The 18815-nt window shown below is 46.5% G+C and overlaps 2 protein-coding genes across 2 annotated transcripts; both read left to right on the top strand.

Moving 5' to 3' along the window:
* Positions 128-8927, top strand: LOC8054810 (protein farnesyltransferase/geranylgeranyltransferase type-1 subunit alpha). The gene is made up of 6 exons (XM_002460473.2): positions 128-414; positions 1288-1554; positions 2220-2329; positions 7383-7503; positions 7580-7675; positions 8150-8927. Exons 2-6 carry the CDS (start codon positions 1333-1335, stop codon positions 8579-8581), a joined length of 981 nt encoding a protein of 326 aa, XP_002460518.1. The 5' UTR covers positions 128-414; positions 1288-1332; the 3' UTR covers positions 8582-8927.
* Positions 11487-18155, top strand: LOC8058999. Its single transcript, XM_021453566.1, has 11 exons — positions 11487-12017; positions 12482-12983; positions 13976-14126; positions 14373-14480; positions 14590-14632; positions 14769-14841; positions 14951-15024; positions 15137-15206; positions 16913-17076; positions 17149-17221; positions 17591-18155. Exons 1-11 carry the CDS (start codon positions 11487-11489, stop codon positions 17734-17736), a joined length of 1935 nt encoding a protein of 644 aa, XP_021309241.1. The 3' UTR covers positions 17737-18155.

The raw sequence follows: 18815 nt of genomic DNA on the forward strand, positions 1-18815 counted from the left end.
TTTGTCTCTAAGTTTTTTTTATGAAACTGAACTGGTTCTATAAAATTTATACGAAATTAGTCTAACCTATTTACTGGTCTCGTAAAAGTACTTATTCGCTAATTTGTGAGAAAAAAATCAGAAGAAGTACGGACAAGCGAAGAGGCTGTCGTTTTTTTTTTTTCTTCTCTCTCCTAGTCGCTTCTTCTTCCTCCCGAGTCCCGAATCCCGATCCATCCGCAGAGCGCCGCCTGAACCCGTCTCGTTCGCGGCCCATCTCCTCCCTCCGCTCGCCGCGCCGCAACCCGGAGAAGAGACCGCGCTCTGTCAAGCACTACCTGGGGCCCAGCATCCTCGCGACCCGCTCCGGCGCGGCGCCCGCCCTCTGCAGCCCCGGTGTCCCGGCTCCGGCGCGGCCGGCACACAGCTCCACAGGTAGGTCTCCGTCCGCACAGGCGCACAGCGCCACTATCTTCTCTCTCCTTCCCACGCCAACAGCTCGTCCCTCTCCGTCTGCTTGATTCTGCTCCAGCCTCAGACCGGCCCTCGCTCTAAAAATGTCATTTACGCACCCAATCCACTTGTAGCTGTATGCTGCAACCCTACTCTGCCTTGTCTTCTTCCACCACCCTAAACATGCGCGCAACCCCCCACTACCAACGACTGGGCCGGCCGTCACTGCTGTCCTACTTCGCTACCCGCCACCTTCGCCGGCGACGAGCACCACCAGGCTGGTCTTCCCTTCCTGCTGTGCGAAGCCGTGCGCCCAAACCCTAACATGCTATTCGTAATCCGATCTGAATCTGATTTCAAGTGTATATGCATGTATTATGCCTACTAACTTCGATTGCTTTGCAAAAATTATTGGGTGTACATGTGTACACTCTGTGTCCACCCCTGTGGCTGGTGGCTGTTCCATGAAAGGAACACGAAAATTAATTACCTTAAGTTTGAATCTCTGTGTGATGTGTGTTAAAACTGAATCTTTATTGATCTGTGTTGATACCAAAATGAATCTTGTGGCTGCACACCACCGCATTATGTTGATGTGGAAAATAACAAATTAACCTGGCAAACTGAAAAGGACAGAATGATTCAAGTATATTAATAGTGTGCTTGAACAATTGTTAGGCAACATTATTTTTATGTCCGCTGTGTTTTTTCACTTATCTTGCTGCTGACTTTTCTGTTTGTAGATTTGAAAAGCACAATTACTTGAGCTATTTGTATTTGTATCTGCTAGTTACAGGTGTAGTACACATTTAGTATTATGCCTACTAACTTCCTTTTTTTGGCAAAAATTATCAGTCAATTACCGGGTCCAACCCTGGTGGTCAGCTGGACTCATCGCACATGGAGCACGCTAAGTCAGGCCCCAGCAGTTGGCCGGAACTGGCCGATGTGGTGCCGGTGCCGCAGGACGACGGGCCTAGCCCCGTGGTGCCCATCGCCTACCGAGATGACTTCCGTGAGGTCATGGATTACTTCCGTGCCCTTTACTTCACCGGTGAGCGAAGCCCCCGTGCTCTTCGCCTCACCGCCGAGGCCATCGAGCTCAACCCTGGCAACTACACCGTGAGAATTCCCTTCATCCTTTTTTCTTGGCCTACTTTATTTTTATGGGGTTATTTGAAACTTAAGTTTCTATGGTCAAGTAAGAATGATTTTTTTAAGGGAAAATATACTACTTTTACTATGGAGGTTCAACCATTTAGTTTCGATTTTGACTTGAAACCAAGTGTTAGTGATGAGCTTCAATGCCTACAATGGAGACAATTTATTATCCACTACTCGTCTTGTTCAATTATGAGTATGCAACACTGCTACAGAAGTAGAAAAAAGCAGTGGACGTGGAGCCAGTTTTAGAAAGTTGGAATTTTTCCATGTAAACTACCCACTCTAGCCTGTAGCCAGTTGCAGCTTTAGAAAGTTTGTACTCTCATGTTGACACTGTCTATCATTCAGTCATACAGAATACTTTTATCATCCTCCATGATTTTTTGTAGAAGGCAAAGGCATACCGCTTGGTCATAATTTTCTCCCTGTGCTATGTTTCTTGCAGTATGCTACAAAATTCTTGAACAGCACTCATGCTGTGTAGTAACAGAGAATTACTTTTTATGCTGTTTCTAGCTTATTACCATGTTGTTTTAGTTTGAATCGTGTATTTCGTTTGTAGATCAGTCATCTCTTTTGTTTGTAACTTTTTTGACATTACAGAATAATTGTCTACTTGATAGGTTTGGCATTTCCGGCGCCTTATTCTGGAGGCACTAGATTTTGATTTACTGGAGGAGATGAAATTTGTCGGAAAAATTGCTGAATGTAATCCAAAAAATTACCAAATCTGGTGAGTTTCATTATACAAAATCTTTTTTCACATTTAGTAATTCACAGAAACTAACTTCTCTTTGGTGTCTGGAGGTTTTGCATGAACAATTGGCAATATCTTGACTAAATATCTTTCATACTGTAGTTTTTAACTTTGTTCATCTTTTTTCTTTGCTCTGGAAATCATGACTGTATAGAATCACCACACACCCTATGTGGGGTGGGAGCCTTTCATATATATAGCCAATAGGCATACATGGAGAGTACAAACATGGTAAGCTATTACCTGTACAAGGAAACTATCCTAGGCTATACACAGAAACAGCCTATCTAGGAAACTCTCTAATTGAGCCTAATTGATCCTGATATATACATATCCTAATACCCGTCCGCAGTCGTAGCGGAAGAGTCACGGATGCAGACTGGTCCGAAAATCATTGAAGAGCTGGACGGGCAAAGCCTTGGTCATGATGTCGGCGAACTGATGTGCGGAGGGGACATGAAGCACTCGGAACTGTCCCATAGCAACCTTTTCGCGGACGAAGTGGATGTCGATCCCGATGTGCTTTGTGCGGTGGTGGTGGACAGGGTTGGCAGTCATGTAGACTGCACTCACATTGTCACAGTAGACAACTGTCGCAAGCGGGATGTGGACGTGGAGCTCCTGGAGCAACTGACGCAGCCAGCAGCCCTCGGCCACAACATGTGCCACTGCACGGTATTCGGCTTTGGCACTGGAGCGAGACACCGTCGTTTGACGCTTGGAGGACCAAGACACTAGGTTGTCACTGAGGTAGACACAGAAGCCGAAGGTGGAGCGGGGCGTGTCAGGGCAGCCAGCCCAGTCAGCGTCGGAGTAGGCGGTGAGCTGATCAACGGCGCTGGTGCGCAATTGCAGACCTGCTGACAGTGAGCCCTTGACGTAGCGCAAGATGTGCTTGATCAACGCAAGGTGCGGCTCACGAGGGCCGAGCATGGAGAGACAGACCTGCTGGACAGCATACGCCAGGTCTGGTCGTGTCAACATGAGGTACTGGAGGGCACCAGCAATGCTCCTGTACTCCGAGGGGTTGGCGATCGGGGCGCCCTCTGAGGCAGACAACTTGGTCTGGACATCCATAGGTGTAGCAGTCGAGTGGCATTCAGACATGCCAGCACGCTGGAGGAGATCCACAGCGTACTGCCGCTGGGAAAGGAACAGACCACTGTTGTCCCGGGTCACCAAGATGCTGAGGAAGTGGTGGAGTTCGCCAAGGTTTGTCATGGCAAATTATGAGTGAAGCTGGGAGGTGACATGCTGGAGAAGTGTCGTGGACGACGCGGTGACGATGATGTCGTCGACGTAGAGGAGGAGGTAGGCCATGCCGGCGCCGGCCTTGTAGATGAACAGGGAGCATCGGACTTGGAGGTGGTGAAGCCGATGCTGCAGATGTAGGTGGAGAAGCGCTGGTTCCAAACTCGTGGTGCCTGCTTAAGTCCATATAGGGACTTCTGCAGCAAGCATACAGAGTTAGGGGCAGCAGGGTCCACGGAGCCTTTCGGCTGCTCACAGTAGACCGTCTCCTCAAGGTTGCCATGAAGGAAGGCATTCTTCACGTTGAGCTGGTGTATGGGCCAATCTCGTGAAGACAATGCTAAGGACGGTGCGGATCGTGGCAGGCTTGACGACCGGACTGAAGGTCTCGTCGTAGTCGACGCCGGCCTCCTATGAGAAGCCGCGGACAACCAAGCGCGCCTTATGTCGGGCAAGGGAGCCGTCGGAGTGAAGCTTGTGCTTGAACAACCACTTGCCAGTGACAATGTTCGCACCAGGTGACCGAGGGACGAGGCGCCAAGTGCCGTTGCCGATGAGCACCTTGTACTCTTCAGCCATCGCAACGCGTCAATTGGGATCGGCGAGGGCACTGCGATAGTTCGCCGGGATGGGCGAGGCGACGGAGGTGGAGAAGCCGTAGCGCTGGACGGTGCGGAGGCTGCCGGTGGCCGGGCCATTGGAGCTGATGGAGGCCCAACAAGTGGTGCCACCGGGGGGTGCTGGAGGGGGTGCCGGTGCCGCTGGTACAGCAGGGGCCACGAAAACAGCTGCAGGGGCCACTGCCTCTGTGGTCGGCACTGTAGACTGGGCGCGGCGAGTGTAGACGACGCCAAACCGCTGGCCGGCCAGCTGGGCCCGCTTGCAGGAGCAGCAGCAGCAGGGTGCCCACCCGCAGGGGTAACCACGGGGTCCAGCTGGAGGATGGCCGAGTCTAGGGCTTCGGCGACGCATCCTGGCTGGAGGCGGCATCCGCGGGCAGTGTAATGGTGCTTGCTGGTGCCGCCGCGGAAGAGAGTCCCTGCAGCAAAAAAATCAAGTGAAGACGGCATGGAAGCCGCCGATGGTGCTGCTGCCGAGAATGGAAAGACGGACTCATACAAAATGACATGGCGAGAGATGATAATGCGACGAGTGGCCATGTCGAGGCAGCGGTAGCCCTTGTGAGAGGATGGGTAGCCTAGGAAAACACAGGGGGTGGATCGAGGGGCGAGTTTGTGTGGGGAGGTGGCTGTGAGGTTGGGATAATAGAGGCATCCAAAAACTCGAAGCGAAGTGTAGTCTGGGAGGGTGCTGTGAAGGAGTTGGTGGGGTATGTTGTTGTGAATGGAGGAGGGACGTCTATTGAGAAGGAAGGTGGTTGTGGTTAGGGCGTCAGCCCAGTACGGAGGTGGCATGGATGCATGAAGAAGCATGGTGCGGATGGTGTTATTTGTGGTGTGGAGCATGCGTTCAGCCTTGCCGTTTTGTGGGGAGGTATAGGGGCATGAGAGGCGGAGTGTAATACCATGGCTGGTGAGGAAGGTAGTAGTAGTCAGATTAACAAACTCAGTCCCGTTGTCAGCTTGAATGGATTTAGGTGTGGTGCCAAATTGTGTCTGAGTGCAGGCAATGAACTCAACAATGTGGCGGTGCACCTCAGATTTTTGTCTAAGAGGAAAAGACCACCTATAATGAGAAAAATCATCCAGCAAAACAAGATAGTATTTAAATCTAGAGATGCTGAGTACGGGAGATGTCCACACATCACAATGAACTAAGTTAAAAGGAGCATGGGTTACAGCGGTGGAATGACTAAAGGGGGAGCCACACATGCTTGCCAAGTTGACATGCATGGCAGAGACATGGCGAGCTCTTATTGTAGGAGATGACCGACAGGCTCTGTAGTGTGGTGAGGCGCTGGTGCCATAGGGACGAAGTGATGGCAAGGTTGCAGTGGTGTGCTGGCATGGAGGGGAAGGTGTAGAGGTCGCCATCACTATTGCAGCGAAGAGTCACGCGCCCCGTCTGTTGGTCCTTGACAGAAAAACCACAAGCGTCAAATTCAATGGAACAATTATTGTCACAGTCACAGGTGAATTGATGAACAGAAAGGAGGTTGCGCACTAAATCGGGGGCAACCAGAACATTGTTAAGATGAAAAACAGAGTTAGGGGAAGATAGTATGGATGTGCCACGGCTGGTGATGGGAATGATGGTGCCATTGCCAACTGTGATACCTGAAGGAGGGGGAAGACGGGACAGAAGTATACCATCCGAGGATAACATGTGAGTCGTGGCGCCGGTGTCGAGGACCCAGGGGACGGCCCCTGGAGAGACATCTGGTTCAGAGCGGCGATCAGGTCGGCCTGATCCCAGCCGCCTTGCTGCTGAGGAGGTGGAGCAGGGGTCGCAGTGCCAGTGCCGGAGAACTGGGCGGGAGCGAGCGCGGTGTGGGCTTGGGCTGAAGGGAAGGCGCGGAGGACCCCTGGGCCTCCCCACGCTGGTGGGCGCCATGGCTGCTGCTGCACCTCGGCTGCCCAGGGAGGATAGCAGTACCAGGGGGCCGCTGACGGTGCAGAAGGCCTGTGCCCACCCCCGGATTGGGCGCTGCCCCTGCCCTTCTTCTTCCAATGACCGCCACTGCTGCCCGGATTACCACCGCTGCTGGAGCCGCCGTTGTTGCCGCCCTGGCGACCGGTGGCGAAATTGCCGCCGGTGGGACTGGAGATGGTAAAGCAAGCTGTGTCGCACGAGGCGTGGAACGCGGTCTGGGCAGCAACGGTGCCCTCATTGGCGAGGCGGAGCTCCTTCAGCACGAGCTTCTCGCTAGCGGTGGCGAAGTCCAGCAGGGGTGCGAATCAGCGATGTTATCGGCAGTACCAGTGAAGCGGGGATTGAGGCCGCGCAGGAAGTTGAGGACGGGCTCCGAGTCGGTGATGGTGCGGCCGACATCGCGGAGCGCATCGGCGGTGGCCTTCATGCGCTGGGCATAGTCGTCGATGGACGAATCACCCTAGGTCATGGAGTGGAACTCGTGACCCAGGAAGATGGCGCGCGGAGCCTTGTTGGCCTCGAAGAGGTGCTTGATGGCGACCCAGAGCTCGCGCGCAGTCTGGTTTGGCGCCGCAGCAAGGCCGAGGACGTCCGGTCCAGCGGATCCAAGGATCTGGCCGTGAACGCAGGAGTCCGCGATGGCCCAAGCAGGGTTAGTGGGATTGGCCTCCACCGTGCCATCCACGTGCGAGAGAAGACCAAATTTCCTGCAGAGGGAGGAGAAGAACGGCTCCCACTGGTTGAAGTTGGGCTTGGCCAGTTCCAGGGTCACCGGGATGTGGTTTTAGATATCATCGCATAGGGGGCAACGAGGATGGCCGGGGCAGCGGAGGTGCCTGTAGGGGCCATGGTGCCAGAAGATTGGCTGGAGCTGGGGGCAGGGGAGGTCGACATGGCGACCTGGGAGGAGAGAGGTCTGGGCGTGGGAGGGAGGCCTAGGAGGAGATAGGGCTGGACGTGGGTGGGAAGGAAAGAGGACCTAGGTCTCTGATACCATGTATAGCATCACCACACACCCTATGTGGGTGGGGAGCCTTATATAATAGCCAATAGCCCAATAGGCATACATGGAGAGTACAAACATGGTAAGCTATTACCTGTACAAGGAAACTATCCTAGGCTATACATAGAAACAGCCTATCTAGGAAATAATTGAGCCTAATTCATCCTGATATATACATATCCTAATAATGACTAACCCTCCAGGGTCCAATTTTATTACCAGGCATCATAAGAGGTGGCTTGCTGAGAAATTGGGACCTGATATTGCAAACAAAGAGCATGAATTCACAAAGAAGATACTTGCTATTGATGCAAAAAATTACCATGCTTGGTCTCATAGACAGGTATATGAGTACTAAGCTAAGCTGAGTATCAGTAAAATCTTCTACTAACATGATTGCTTAATTACAATTGTTGTAGTGGGTTCTTCAAGCGTTGGGGGGATGGGAGACTGAAATGGAGTACTGCAACCAGCTGCTTAAGGAAGATGTCTTCAACAATTCAGCTTGGAATCAGGTCATGCTCTATTCTTTGCCTCTTAAAATTTTCTAGTTTTTCCTGCGTGTTTGAGATTTTTTTTCTAGTTTCATGCAATTTAACTTACACTGTATTCATTATTTTAGTTCATAGATCATCCCATGTTAATTTCATCCAATTAGTCTGGATAACAATACACTTGATCTGATTTACTTCCTGTATTAAGTCTATGGCATTATAGAATTACACAGTCGCCTATGTAAACATTTTCTGTCATTTGTAAAAAAATGTATATAAGCAATTTGTTTGTACCATGTCCATGTAACCAACACAGGTAATGTACCTATCGGTCATATCTTGGCAAAATTGATTGTATGATTATTCTTGACATTCATATTGCCTGTTACATTCTGCTGTGTCCTGTGCTGCTTCCTAAGTGTTTTTTTTTCTGCTGACTAATTGGGATCAGCTATTTAGCTTGCACTGAAGTATGTTTAACTTGTTTTCCAACAGAGATACTTTGTTATAACAAGATCACCGCTTCTTGGTGGCCTTACAGTGGTGCGTGATTCAGAAGTAGACTACACAATTGAAGCTATTCTAGCAAACCCTCGGAATGAAAGCCCCTGGAGATACCTCAAAGGTCTATACAAGGGTGAGAATAACTTGCTAGTAGACGATGAGCGCATCTCTGGTGTTTGTTTCAAGGTCCTGAAGAATGATTGGACTTGTATATTTGCTTTGGGTTTGCTGCTCGATCTTCTCTGCACTGGTTTGCAGCCTTCAGATGAACTTAAATCCACCCTTGAACCGATAAGGAGCTCCCATCCTGAAACCGCAGATGCTGATCCTGCAACCGTTGTTTGCTGTATCCTGCAGAAATGTGATCCCCTGCGGGTAGAATATTGGTCTTGGTTCAAGGCCACTATTTCTCAGATGTCCTGACTTCACATGGGTTCACCCAACCGTTGTTTGCTGTAAACCTGCAGAAATGTGATCCCCTGCGGGTAAATTATTGGTCTTGGTTCAAGGCCACTCTTTCTCAGATGTCTTGACTTCACATGGGTTCACCCCTTTTTGTCCTCGTTGGGACGGACTCTGAGATAGACATAGATAGTTTCATTGTATCTGCATGATGCAAACCCAACCTTCAGTGTGACTGAAAGCAATACTTGTAACGAATTTGTTTAGTAAAATTTATCAGTGTTACTGTCCCAACTAACACCTTGTGCAACCAATGTTTGAATATTTCACATGTAAGCTTGAATAAAGGTGGGCTTGTTAACTAGTATATTACAACTGCCATGCGAGCCTGCATGACCATAATCACGTCCACTAGAGTAACCATTTGCTTTGATTTTCAATAATTCTGTGGCACAACCTTTATCAATGTTCATATTATTTAAAAGCGAATATTGTGCAAGTGGATGTGTGACTTTTATTGTACACTTGATAGTATTATATTGTTTCATAGCCTTTCCCATAGCATTTCATGACTCGAGTTAAAAATCGAGCCAAGTCTTTTCTTTCTTCTTAAAAATGATGCCATGGCATATAAATATCTACGTGCCACCCTATTAATATAGATAAAACTCCCACTAAAAATAATCTAAACTTGTGCCATTTCGAGATTGCAAACTCTATACAAATTCACTCCTTCCCACAGGCCACAACCCCCCAAGTGACATGTGTCGCCACTCGTCCTATCACATCCTCGCACCTATGCCATTTGACGGCCTCCTTGAGACAGGGCATGCTCCCACCCCACGAGCCAGCGATAAGGATGGCAATGAGTTGAGTAAGGTGCATGTAGAACAAATACTCATTCATGAGGATATCCGAAATATCAAATCCTACCTATATTCACAGAATCTAGCGGGTAAGATTTTATACCTAATACCCACCCCCGCACCTAGTGAATTGGCATTACGATTGCATCAACATGTGTAATAACAAATTTCACACCTATAATTCCATCTAAACAATAGGCAATGATAAAACTAACAAATAATTAAGCTAATTTTACGGTTCATAGCTTATATAGTAACGCTCATGTTGAGACATGTAATTATGAACATGAATAGTAATTGTAGTTCAATGCTCATAATATCCTCACAAAATTAATTATAAGAATAGTATCTCGAAATAGATTTATTATAAAAATATACATAATGACACGTGTCATAAATATTATTAATTTATACATATATTTGAGTAAATTTGAGACTATTTGATTTTTCAAAATACAAGGTGAGTAAGTTGAACTCAAACACCCCTGACTTCCGAGGTAGGTATAAATATTGCGCATGCGCCAACTACCTTGCTTCTCAAAGAGTCAATCTATGCATAACTACCTTGCTTCCAAAGAGTCTCTCCACTCCATCACTTGAGTGTTTGGGTGCCCAAAACACTTGATTTCTTTCCTTCATGTCTACTTCCTCCTCCAACACGCCACTGTCACGCCCACTGCCAACGGCCCCATCACGGCGTGGTAGGGTGTCGCTGAAGCTCCACATACGTGGAGTTTCGACGAGACCCTACCGTGCCCGCGGCAACCTCCTTTTTCCCCTCCACTGCTGCAGTCATGGCCATGCTGCCCTCGTCCTAACCTAGCCTAGACACCTCCTCCGCTGCCTGCTCCAGCAGCATCATCGTCGCCTTCGCCTCGCCGCCGTCTCTACCGCCCCCACCGTATGGCATGTTTGTCTCCCAAAAATCTCTTTTAAGCCCACCGGAGATAAAAAAAAGAGAAAAAGAGTCATGAGATGGAGAAGAAGATGAATCTAAGGCCAGTCTCAATGAGAGTTTCATGTGAGTTTCATTTGCATTAAATAAGTTGTCACATAGGCTTTTTGATGACATGACGGTGTATTTAAGAAGAGAGAAGAAATGAGTTTCATCTAGATGAAAACTCTCTTGGCACGATTACCAACTCTCTATGAGTCTTGAAATTAAATGTCTATGAAACTATGAAATAAAACTCTCCATTGAGAGTGGGTGTTTTATCCAAGTTTTATTTCATTTCACATGACATGGCAATTATGGAAACAACGTGAAACTCCCCACTGAGACTGGCCTAAGAGCAAGTATTATAGCAGGCTATAAGCCGGCAAAATGCTAAGGTGGAGGAGAGAGAAAAGGAGAGAGAGTAAAAGCGAGCTGTAAGCTTACAGCGGCTCAGATACAAAAACCAAGAAAGTTTGTGAGACAGACAAGTAGGCCATGTATTAATAGTGATGAACTAACCATTATATAAGTGGGCTACAAGAAGGTTATAAAGAAACCTTACAGCCAACAGCTGGCTATATTATTAGCCTTACTCTAAAGCCAGTCTCAATGCATGTTTCATGAGAGTGTCATGCACATTAAATAGGGTGTCACATAAGCAAAATTACTAACTTGACAGGGTCATTAAATAAAGAAGTTTCATCAGATGAGAGAGGACTTTCATCCTCATAAAACTCATATAGCTCGATTAGTCGTAATAACTATGTCATAAAGTTGTGCATTGAGACTGTCCTAAGGGCACTCACAATGCAGACTCTATCATAGAGTCTAAAGTTATTTATTACCTCGAACAATGTGGACTTGGAGTCTAAATAAGACTTGGAGTCTTATTTTTTCTACCTCTTTCTTCAATAAATATGCTGCCACATCAGCAAAATACCATAAATAATATGTAATTAAGTGTCTTAGACCCTGTGATAGAGTCTTGACTGTGAGTGCCCTGACTATTCCAACACTCGATTGAGGTGTAGGGTTACTGTTTTCAATTAATTTCCATGGGAAACTGCTCAAAACTCAAAAGCCAGATCTTCGCAGCGCCCGCCGTACGACCTGAGCTCGTCCAATGATGATCCGTGGAACCTGGAGCGACAACTCAGACAAAAAGCCTGTCCCAGTAGAATCCAGTCGCAAGCACAAGGCCAGCCGCCGCGGCCAACTCCTCGTGACGCCGCCTCGGACGGTCCCGATCCACCAGGTCCGGTGTTGGACGGCGGATCTCGCCCCCCTGCGCTCTCCGCACACCAACCGTTTTCCTTTTTCACGGCTTCCCTTCCTGCTCGATCGCGCCTGCGCCTTCCATTTCCTGCCATCCCACTCCCTCGTCGCCTCGTCGGAACAGCGGCCGCCCCCTGCCCTTCCAAGGAAACCCCAGCCCCCGCCGCGCAAAACCCTAGAGGCGGCGCGGGACGCTGCTTGGGTTCTGGTGATGGAGGAAGAAGGCGGCGGCGCCAGTGGCAGCGAGGACGAGGTGGTGCAGCTGGAGGACGCGGTGGAGCTGCTGGTGGAGCACCTCGTGGTGCCGGTGCTGCCGCGCGGACAGGTCGACCGGGAGGTGGCCCTGTCGCCTGCGACCCAGGAGACCGTGGCGCGTCAGGTGAGGAAGCTCTTGTGCTTGACCCATTGCTCCTTTTCGTCAGTCGGTTGTGACGCGGTTGCGCGCGGTGGGGTTTCCTGGAGGGGTCGATCGGAGTTGAGGAACGGACGGAGCATGGGGCTTGCGCCTCCTCCCCGTGCGATTCGTTTTGGGTGTGGATTTGGGTCGCGCGGCGTGCTACGTGCTTGCGGCATTCGGAATTCGCGGCTTCTACGGGTTGATCTATAACATTGTTCCGCTTAGTGTTGATCACACACTTTTTTTTTATTTGGTTGCAATTGCCGATCGAGCTGCGGCTTTCGTCGCGGCGCCATCATGGAGCGTACTGCGGCTTATTTGTTTCGTGCTTTGGGCTTTTGGGATTTGCTTTTGTTTTCTCCGATAACTCGTCTGCCACTTACCTCACTACGCCTCTGCCACTTACCTCACTATGCCGCCATGGATGTGGTTCTGTGGTTGCGCAGGTCCACGCGACGGTTCTCCTGTACAACTACTACCACCGGAAGCAGTTCCCGCAGCTCGAGTTTGCCAGCCCCGATCGGTTCTGCATGTCCGCGTCCCTCACCGTCAGCAACAAAAATCTGCTCATGTACCTGAACCAGGCGCAGAACCGCCTTGGCAACGGAGTGGGGGCGGGGCTCTCGGTTACTGACAAGGCAATCATCGACGCCTGTGACATTGCCGAAGTGCTCGACCCCACAAAGGACTCCCCTGAGATGATCATGTGGCCGATCTCCAAGGTCGCAGTTCTGCTTCTAAATCGGACAAAGAAAGTGTGCTTACTCGAGCATGGATCCAAAACCAAGGGCATCTGGTCAATATTTGAGAAAGATATCAAGACGGCATTAGGTGGTTCGCTCAGCGGTGACATGCCATTGCAGGGGTCGAATAATAAATCCATGGCACTTCCTTCTGAACCGTACGTGCTTCAGCAGATTGCATATTCAGAAGTGGAGCTCAAAACAGGTTAGTGCTATACTCCCTCCGTCTCAAAAAGACCGTTGTTGTTGACTTAGACATCTTATTTGACCATCCGTCTTATTTAAATTTTTTATATAAATATTATATATTTTAATATGACTTATTTGATCATTAGAGATACTTTAATAATAATTTATCTATTTTAGAATTTGCACAATAATTTTAAATAAGACGAGCGGTCAAATATAATTAGTCAAAGTCAACAACAACGGTCTTTTTGAGACGGAGGGAGTACACTTCTACAGTTTTCTTCTTGAACTTAGACTGCATTATATGTATGCACCCTTATTCTTTTTTTTCCTTACTAGAGCAATTAGATGCAGCCTTGTGGCTAGTGGCCACAGGTCCATGCCTGAATTTGTAATAGCATTGTAGTTCACCCACAAGCACAGGGGCACAAATATGGTCACTTTGTGGATTTAGGGTAGCTGGTGTTGTTTTTGCTCCTCTCATTTAATTTGATTCTATACAAGTTGTTTGCTACTAAAACATGATTTAATATGGTCTTGCATCCACTGGCACATTAGGGGCGCGATTGGTTGCATGTACGAGGTTCTACCAGGCTTGCTAGATGCAATATATACGTATTGGTTTCCTGGTCTAGGGTGTCGCCAGATTGCATTGCACGTATTTGAGGTTGCCTCTTGTGGAAAAAAAAAGGTTGTTTCCACGCGAGTAACCAAACATAACCCTCCTGCACGCACATCCAGCATGGCTGCTGAGGCCTGGATGACTAGAGCGAGCCAAGCTTGGCCGGGAAGCCAACCAATCGCGTCCTAGAGTAACTTAGATTATGTACATGAGCTGATAGCACTCAATGTTCTTTTCGAAATTACACCTGATTGTGTGCTCCATACACAAGTTGCTTCGGAAGTGGAATTGTGTGCTTGATTTTATTGATTCTGCAAGTTTTATGCTTGTGCACCTATCTTTTGTATGTCTTAATAGGTATGTCTCACACACTTTTGTTTTAATAGGTATGAAGCGTACAAATTTGCGTTTTGTTGAAGAACATCGAGTGTACTCACTGAGTAAGAAAGGGAGAGCTACCATGTTGTTCCTTCTGCACTATGATGAGACTGTCGATAGCAAGCTTAAGGAAATGCCTTTAGATGCCCTGATTGAAAGGTTTGTTTTTCCACTTTGCCTACTTTGTACCATTGCACGTTGCAGACCTATTAAAAAAATGTCAGCAATGGTTAATTTGCTTAAGTTCTTTCCACCCTTTTCAAGATACCCTGTTTTATGTGTATATGACATAATTGTTAATTGTCCCTCCTAAATGTGTTGCTTTGCTTAGTGTTAATATGCAATTTTCAATTGTAGTAATTTATAAAATTTGTCCCTATTGTATTTCTTCCTTTCCTATGACAGGATGAGTGGTCCTATATTTGAAAATGGTCTATACCCAAGAACGACATCCGTTGTTGAATGCTACCATTTACTGCCATATAAAGAGGTCTTGTTAAATGTCCTGAACAGGTATACATAAAGATTTATTTCAGCTGATTATGCATGAAACATTGATAACAAAATGTGTCTTACAACGTTTTTAGGTTAATAACTAAAGATTACTCTTGACATGTTGCAGGGACTGGCCTTTGGGTTCATCATTGAGTGCGCCAAAGGAGCAGGTATTTCAAAATGGGAAATCTTCATCCCTCTCTGAAATAGATGAAAGTTTGAAGGAACAAGAAGCTAACAGTAATAGCAAGTCTAAAATGAATGTTTATGTGTTAACGTCAACTTAAAGAATTAATTATCTTTCAGACACCAGATGTTGATCCTGTAATTAACGACCATGCCTTGAAAAACCAAAAGGAGAAAGTCAATGAAAAGTCTGGTAAGGACAATCCTATCCAAGAAAAAAGAAATTTCTTTTTTCCTATTATTGATTACTTCCATATTGATGCTTCCAAATCTTTATCTGCATATTTCAAATTGCATTTCAGGTGGCATCACAAGTAACATGGATGTTCAAAAGTATGCGGCACTGCAATTACTTAGGAAGATGCGAGATGATACAGTATGTTACATATTGCAATTTATTTCTAAAGTTACAGTGATGCTTGTTGATCATAATTCTTCTTTTCCTCGATAACCTAATGTGTACTCATGTTAGTCTATCTACGTTTCAGCTCCGTGAGCATTTTGTGCTTGGAGATCGAAGTGCTGAGTACGAAATGGAAATTCAAACAATCTTGACAGGTATTTTACCTTTTCACAACTAAAATCTAGATACTTTTTTTTTCTCAAATATGTAGGAGAGCTACATATCATTGCATTATGAGAAGAGGATTTAGGCTACAAAAGCCAAACAACACACACACATACACACACACACACACAACATAGAGGACAGTGCTCCGGATGTGGAAGGCCCCGTCGTGCGAGCTTTTCTGTTGTCCAACAACGATTGTGAGCAAGTGGCCACAGGAAAAATTTACATTTCCTTTGAGCTCATGTCCCCCAAATCAGCTTACTCGCCGCAAAATAGGTTGACCCGTGAAAGATGGCCTCGAATGCTGATTTGGTAGAAATCTCACCCGAGGCTTCAAAACTCCATTTGTGGATATCTCTGAACTCCGGTTGCAAGATCACATCCTGTACCAAATCCCAAATGTCCATGAAATCAGAGAGTACCGCGACCGAGTAGTGGCCCTGTATGTCCTCGAGCCACTTGTTGTTTGTCAAAGCTTCGTGTACAGTTCTCTTGCTGGCTCTCCTTTTAGGTACACAAGTAAAAAGACGGGGGAGCCAACAACTCGATGGAGCATCCATTTAACCATCTGTCAGTCCAAAATTTTGTGGATGCAGCGTTGCCAACTTTTGAATGTATAGCAGTAGTAAACAGGGTTTGAGCACAACTATGAACCGGGACTGGGAGAGCGCTCCATGGTCTTTCTGGTTCAGTTCTGCCAAGCCACAGCCATCTCACCCTAAGAGCCCAACCAAAACGAGGTAAATCCAAGATACCAAGGCCTCCCAGTTCCTTAGGCCTGCTGACCTTGGGCCATGCTAGCAAATGCCCTCCGTTAGCTTCTTTTCTTCCTTGCCACAAAAGGTTTCAACGAATTTTGTCGATGGCCTTTAGACACCAAGGGGGGCAGATCCATGGCAGTAGCAATATAAATCAGCATAGCCATGAACACATGTTGCACATATATGGCCCTACCCGCATGGTTCATCAGGTCCGCCTTCCACCATGGGAGTTTCTCCGCAATTTTGTCAATGAGCGGCTGGAGTTGTGCTTGTATCGAATTTCTGATGGAGAGAGGGAGTCCGAGATATTTGCAAGGGAACTCCTAGACCTCGCAATTGGTTAGCTATCAGTTTAGTAACCAATTTGGCAAAACTGCGAATGAGACTAATTGGTCTAAAATCCTTGACTAATACAACATTCTCTTTTTTGGACAAAAGGGTCAGGAGGGCTGTGTTGAGGAGTTGTAGGTTTCTGAAATTTCCACATTGCACCTCAGCCAAGGTGCCAACACATCACATTTGATGATAGACCAACACGTCTTGTAGAAGTGACCAGTATAAAATGGACAATAACAGTGTGAAATCAAATGATCTTGTCGCAAACAAATTGTCTTTCCATTCCACAACGTTACTAAACATAGCACGAGGGCCTTGTATTCTTAGGCTTCGATTTATATATGTTAGCCTTAGTCCCAAATGATGGAGTTGGGCGTCACCATCCCATCCATACAAGACTGCAGAATACAATTGTATGAACATTATTTAGCCTCCCAAGGACAAAAATAAGTTCAATTCCCGTAGAATAATTGTAGACCTATATATATCAACATATCTTTTCAACTGTGTGAATGTGTGATTGTTGCTAATCAACCTCGATCTTTTACCTTCAAGTTATATCAAACCAGTGCATATCATTTTCAAACCATGTGCAGAAACGGAGATGACACCTAAAGTAACGTCAATCCTAAAGAAATATGAGAATAGTTGGAAGATGATGGGAGTTGTCAATCCAATTAGCTCTGTAGAAGGATGCCAAACCATGAACATAAAGAGGAAGAAACTGAAAGAAGCCATCCTTCTACGGAACAGATGCCAGGCAAGACATCATCTGATGTAAATTATTATCATGACTGCCTCTACAATCCTCTGTCTGACATAGTCATTGCAGGAACTGGATGACATATGCCGTGAGAGCAACTGGATTCTTCCAAGATACAAAGTACTTCCTTCAGTTACCGGTGGTATGTGGTTGATAATCACTGGTTTTTAAGTTCCTGCATAGAGTCCTTGGACCATATAGGCATCAGAATAATCCAGTCAGATTTAGGCTTCACAGTTTGCTCTTCTTGAACCGTAACTGTAAAACTGACACATAGCATATAAATAAAGCTGCAATAAAGTCGGACTCTGGTAGGTGCTTACACATGTTCTAATACCATACCATATGCATGATCTTAGAACGTATACATCCTAATCACAATTTGAATTAATCAAATGTCCGCTGGTAAGTATAATCGGAATCTCTTTTTGCTCTAGCTTGGGCAATCTTTCTTATAACTTTTAATTCCTACATGTTCGATCTTTTACAATTTGTACTCCTAAATTGGCAGATATGTACCAGGCAAGTGTCCACCTTACGGGCCCAGATTTCAACTTGAGTGCAGATGGTGATATGAAGGTCACCCCTCATGAGGCACGAGACTCAGCGGCATCCAACATGCTGTCTCAGCTTCAGCAGAAGGCAAGGGAAGACTAGGAGAGCAGCATGTCTCCACACAACCCCTGATGCTGCATCCTTGCTGGGTATCGACTTCTGAATAAGGAAGCGCGCATGTGACTGGAAAGAACAGCCATCACAGCTCAGAAATAATGAAAATGCTGGGAGAAACATGCTGTGATCTCCAGTGATTATTGGTGTTTAGCACTGTGTTTAAGTTTCTGGATATCATTATGTTGTTGCTTTTGCGAGTTCTCTAGCTGTAGCGTGCATTATTTGGTTGTGAAAACAAAAATATATCTACTTATTCGAACATACTAATTCTGGGTAGATGGTGTTTGCTGCATAAGCCACAACTTTCTGCACGTGTGGTTCAGTCTGCAGTATATAGCTGTGATACTAAGGCCTGTTCGGCAACCTAGCAATCTTTTTACAGCTGAAATTTGTTACACCTGTAATTCCTTGTACACCACAAACCGCATGTATCAATTTCCGCCTGCGATGTATTGTTTGGAATACGAGTGGTGCTTCAGCCATCTAGTACCTAGTGGACTACAATATACTGCAAAAGCAGATGATGATCGTCAATACAGTAATGCAAAGTTGATGTCAGTTTGGTACATAATTGAATTCTGCAGGAATTACCAAGATCTCCTATCGATTAGGAGTTCTTCTAAGATGGTTGATGAACTATGTGACGTGGCTGAAGAGATACGTAGTTCTTCTAAGAAGGTTGATCACCTAGGTGATATGGCTGAAAGCACTAGGACAGTTTTAAGTTGATCACGGTCTGATCACTCTGTTGCCAGAAAACATGTCCGTGTGATCTTATCAGATTATGAATCCGATGAGAATCCTGAACTCGTTCAATTAAAGAAGGCATTAACTAGTCCAGCAGATAGTATGTCAGTCTCAAGTACGGCGTTGATTAGATTAGCATTACATATTCATATATTTGAATGGATAAAATTTACCTCCTAGTTGTATTGACGCCTCATTTTCATGGCCAGCAGATCATGGAGCAAACAGCAGCAGAAACCAGGTAACAAAACACTAATGATCCTTCAGGCTTATGTTCTTGACTGGGAATTGAAATATAAGCCATGTTTGTCAGGGAT

Source organism: Sorghum bicolor, chromosome 2 (genome assembly GCF_000003195.3).
Source record: "Sorghum bicolor cultivar BTx623 chromosome 2, Sorghum_bicolor_NCBIv3, whole genome shotgun sequence".
NCBI lineage: Eukaryota > Viridiplantae > Streptophyta > Magnoliopsida > Poales > Poaceae > Sorghum > Sorghum bicolor.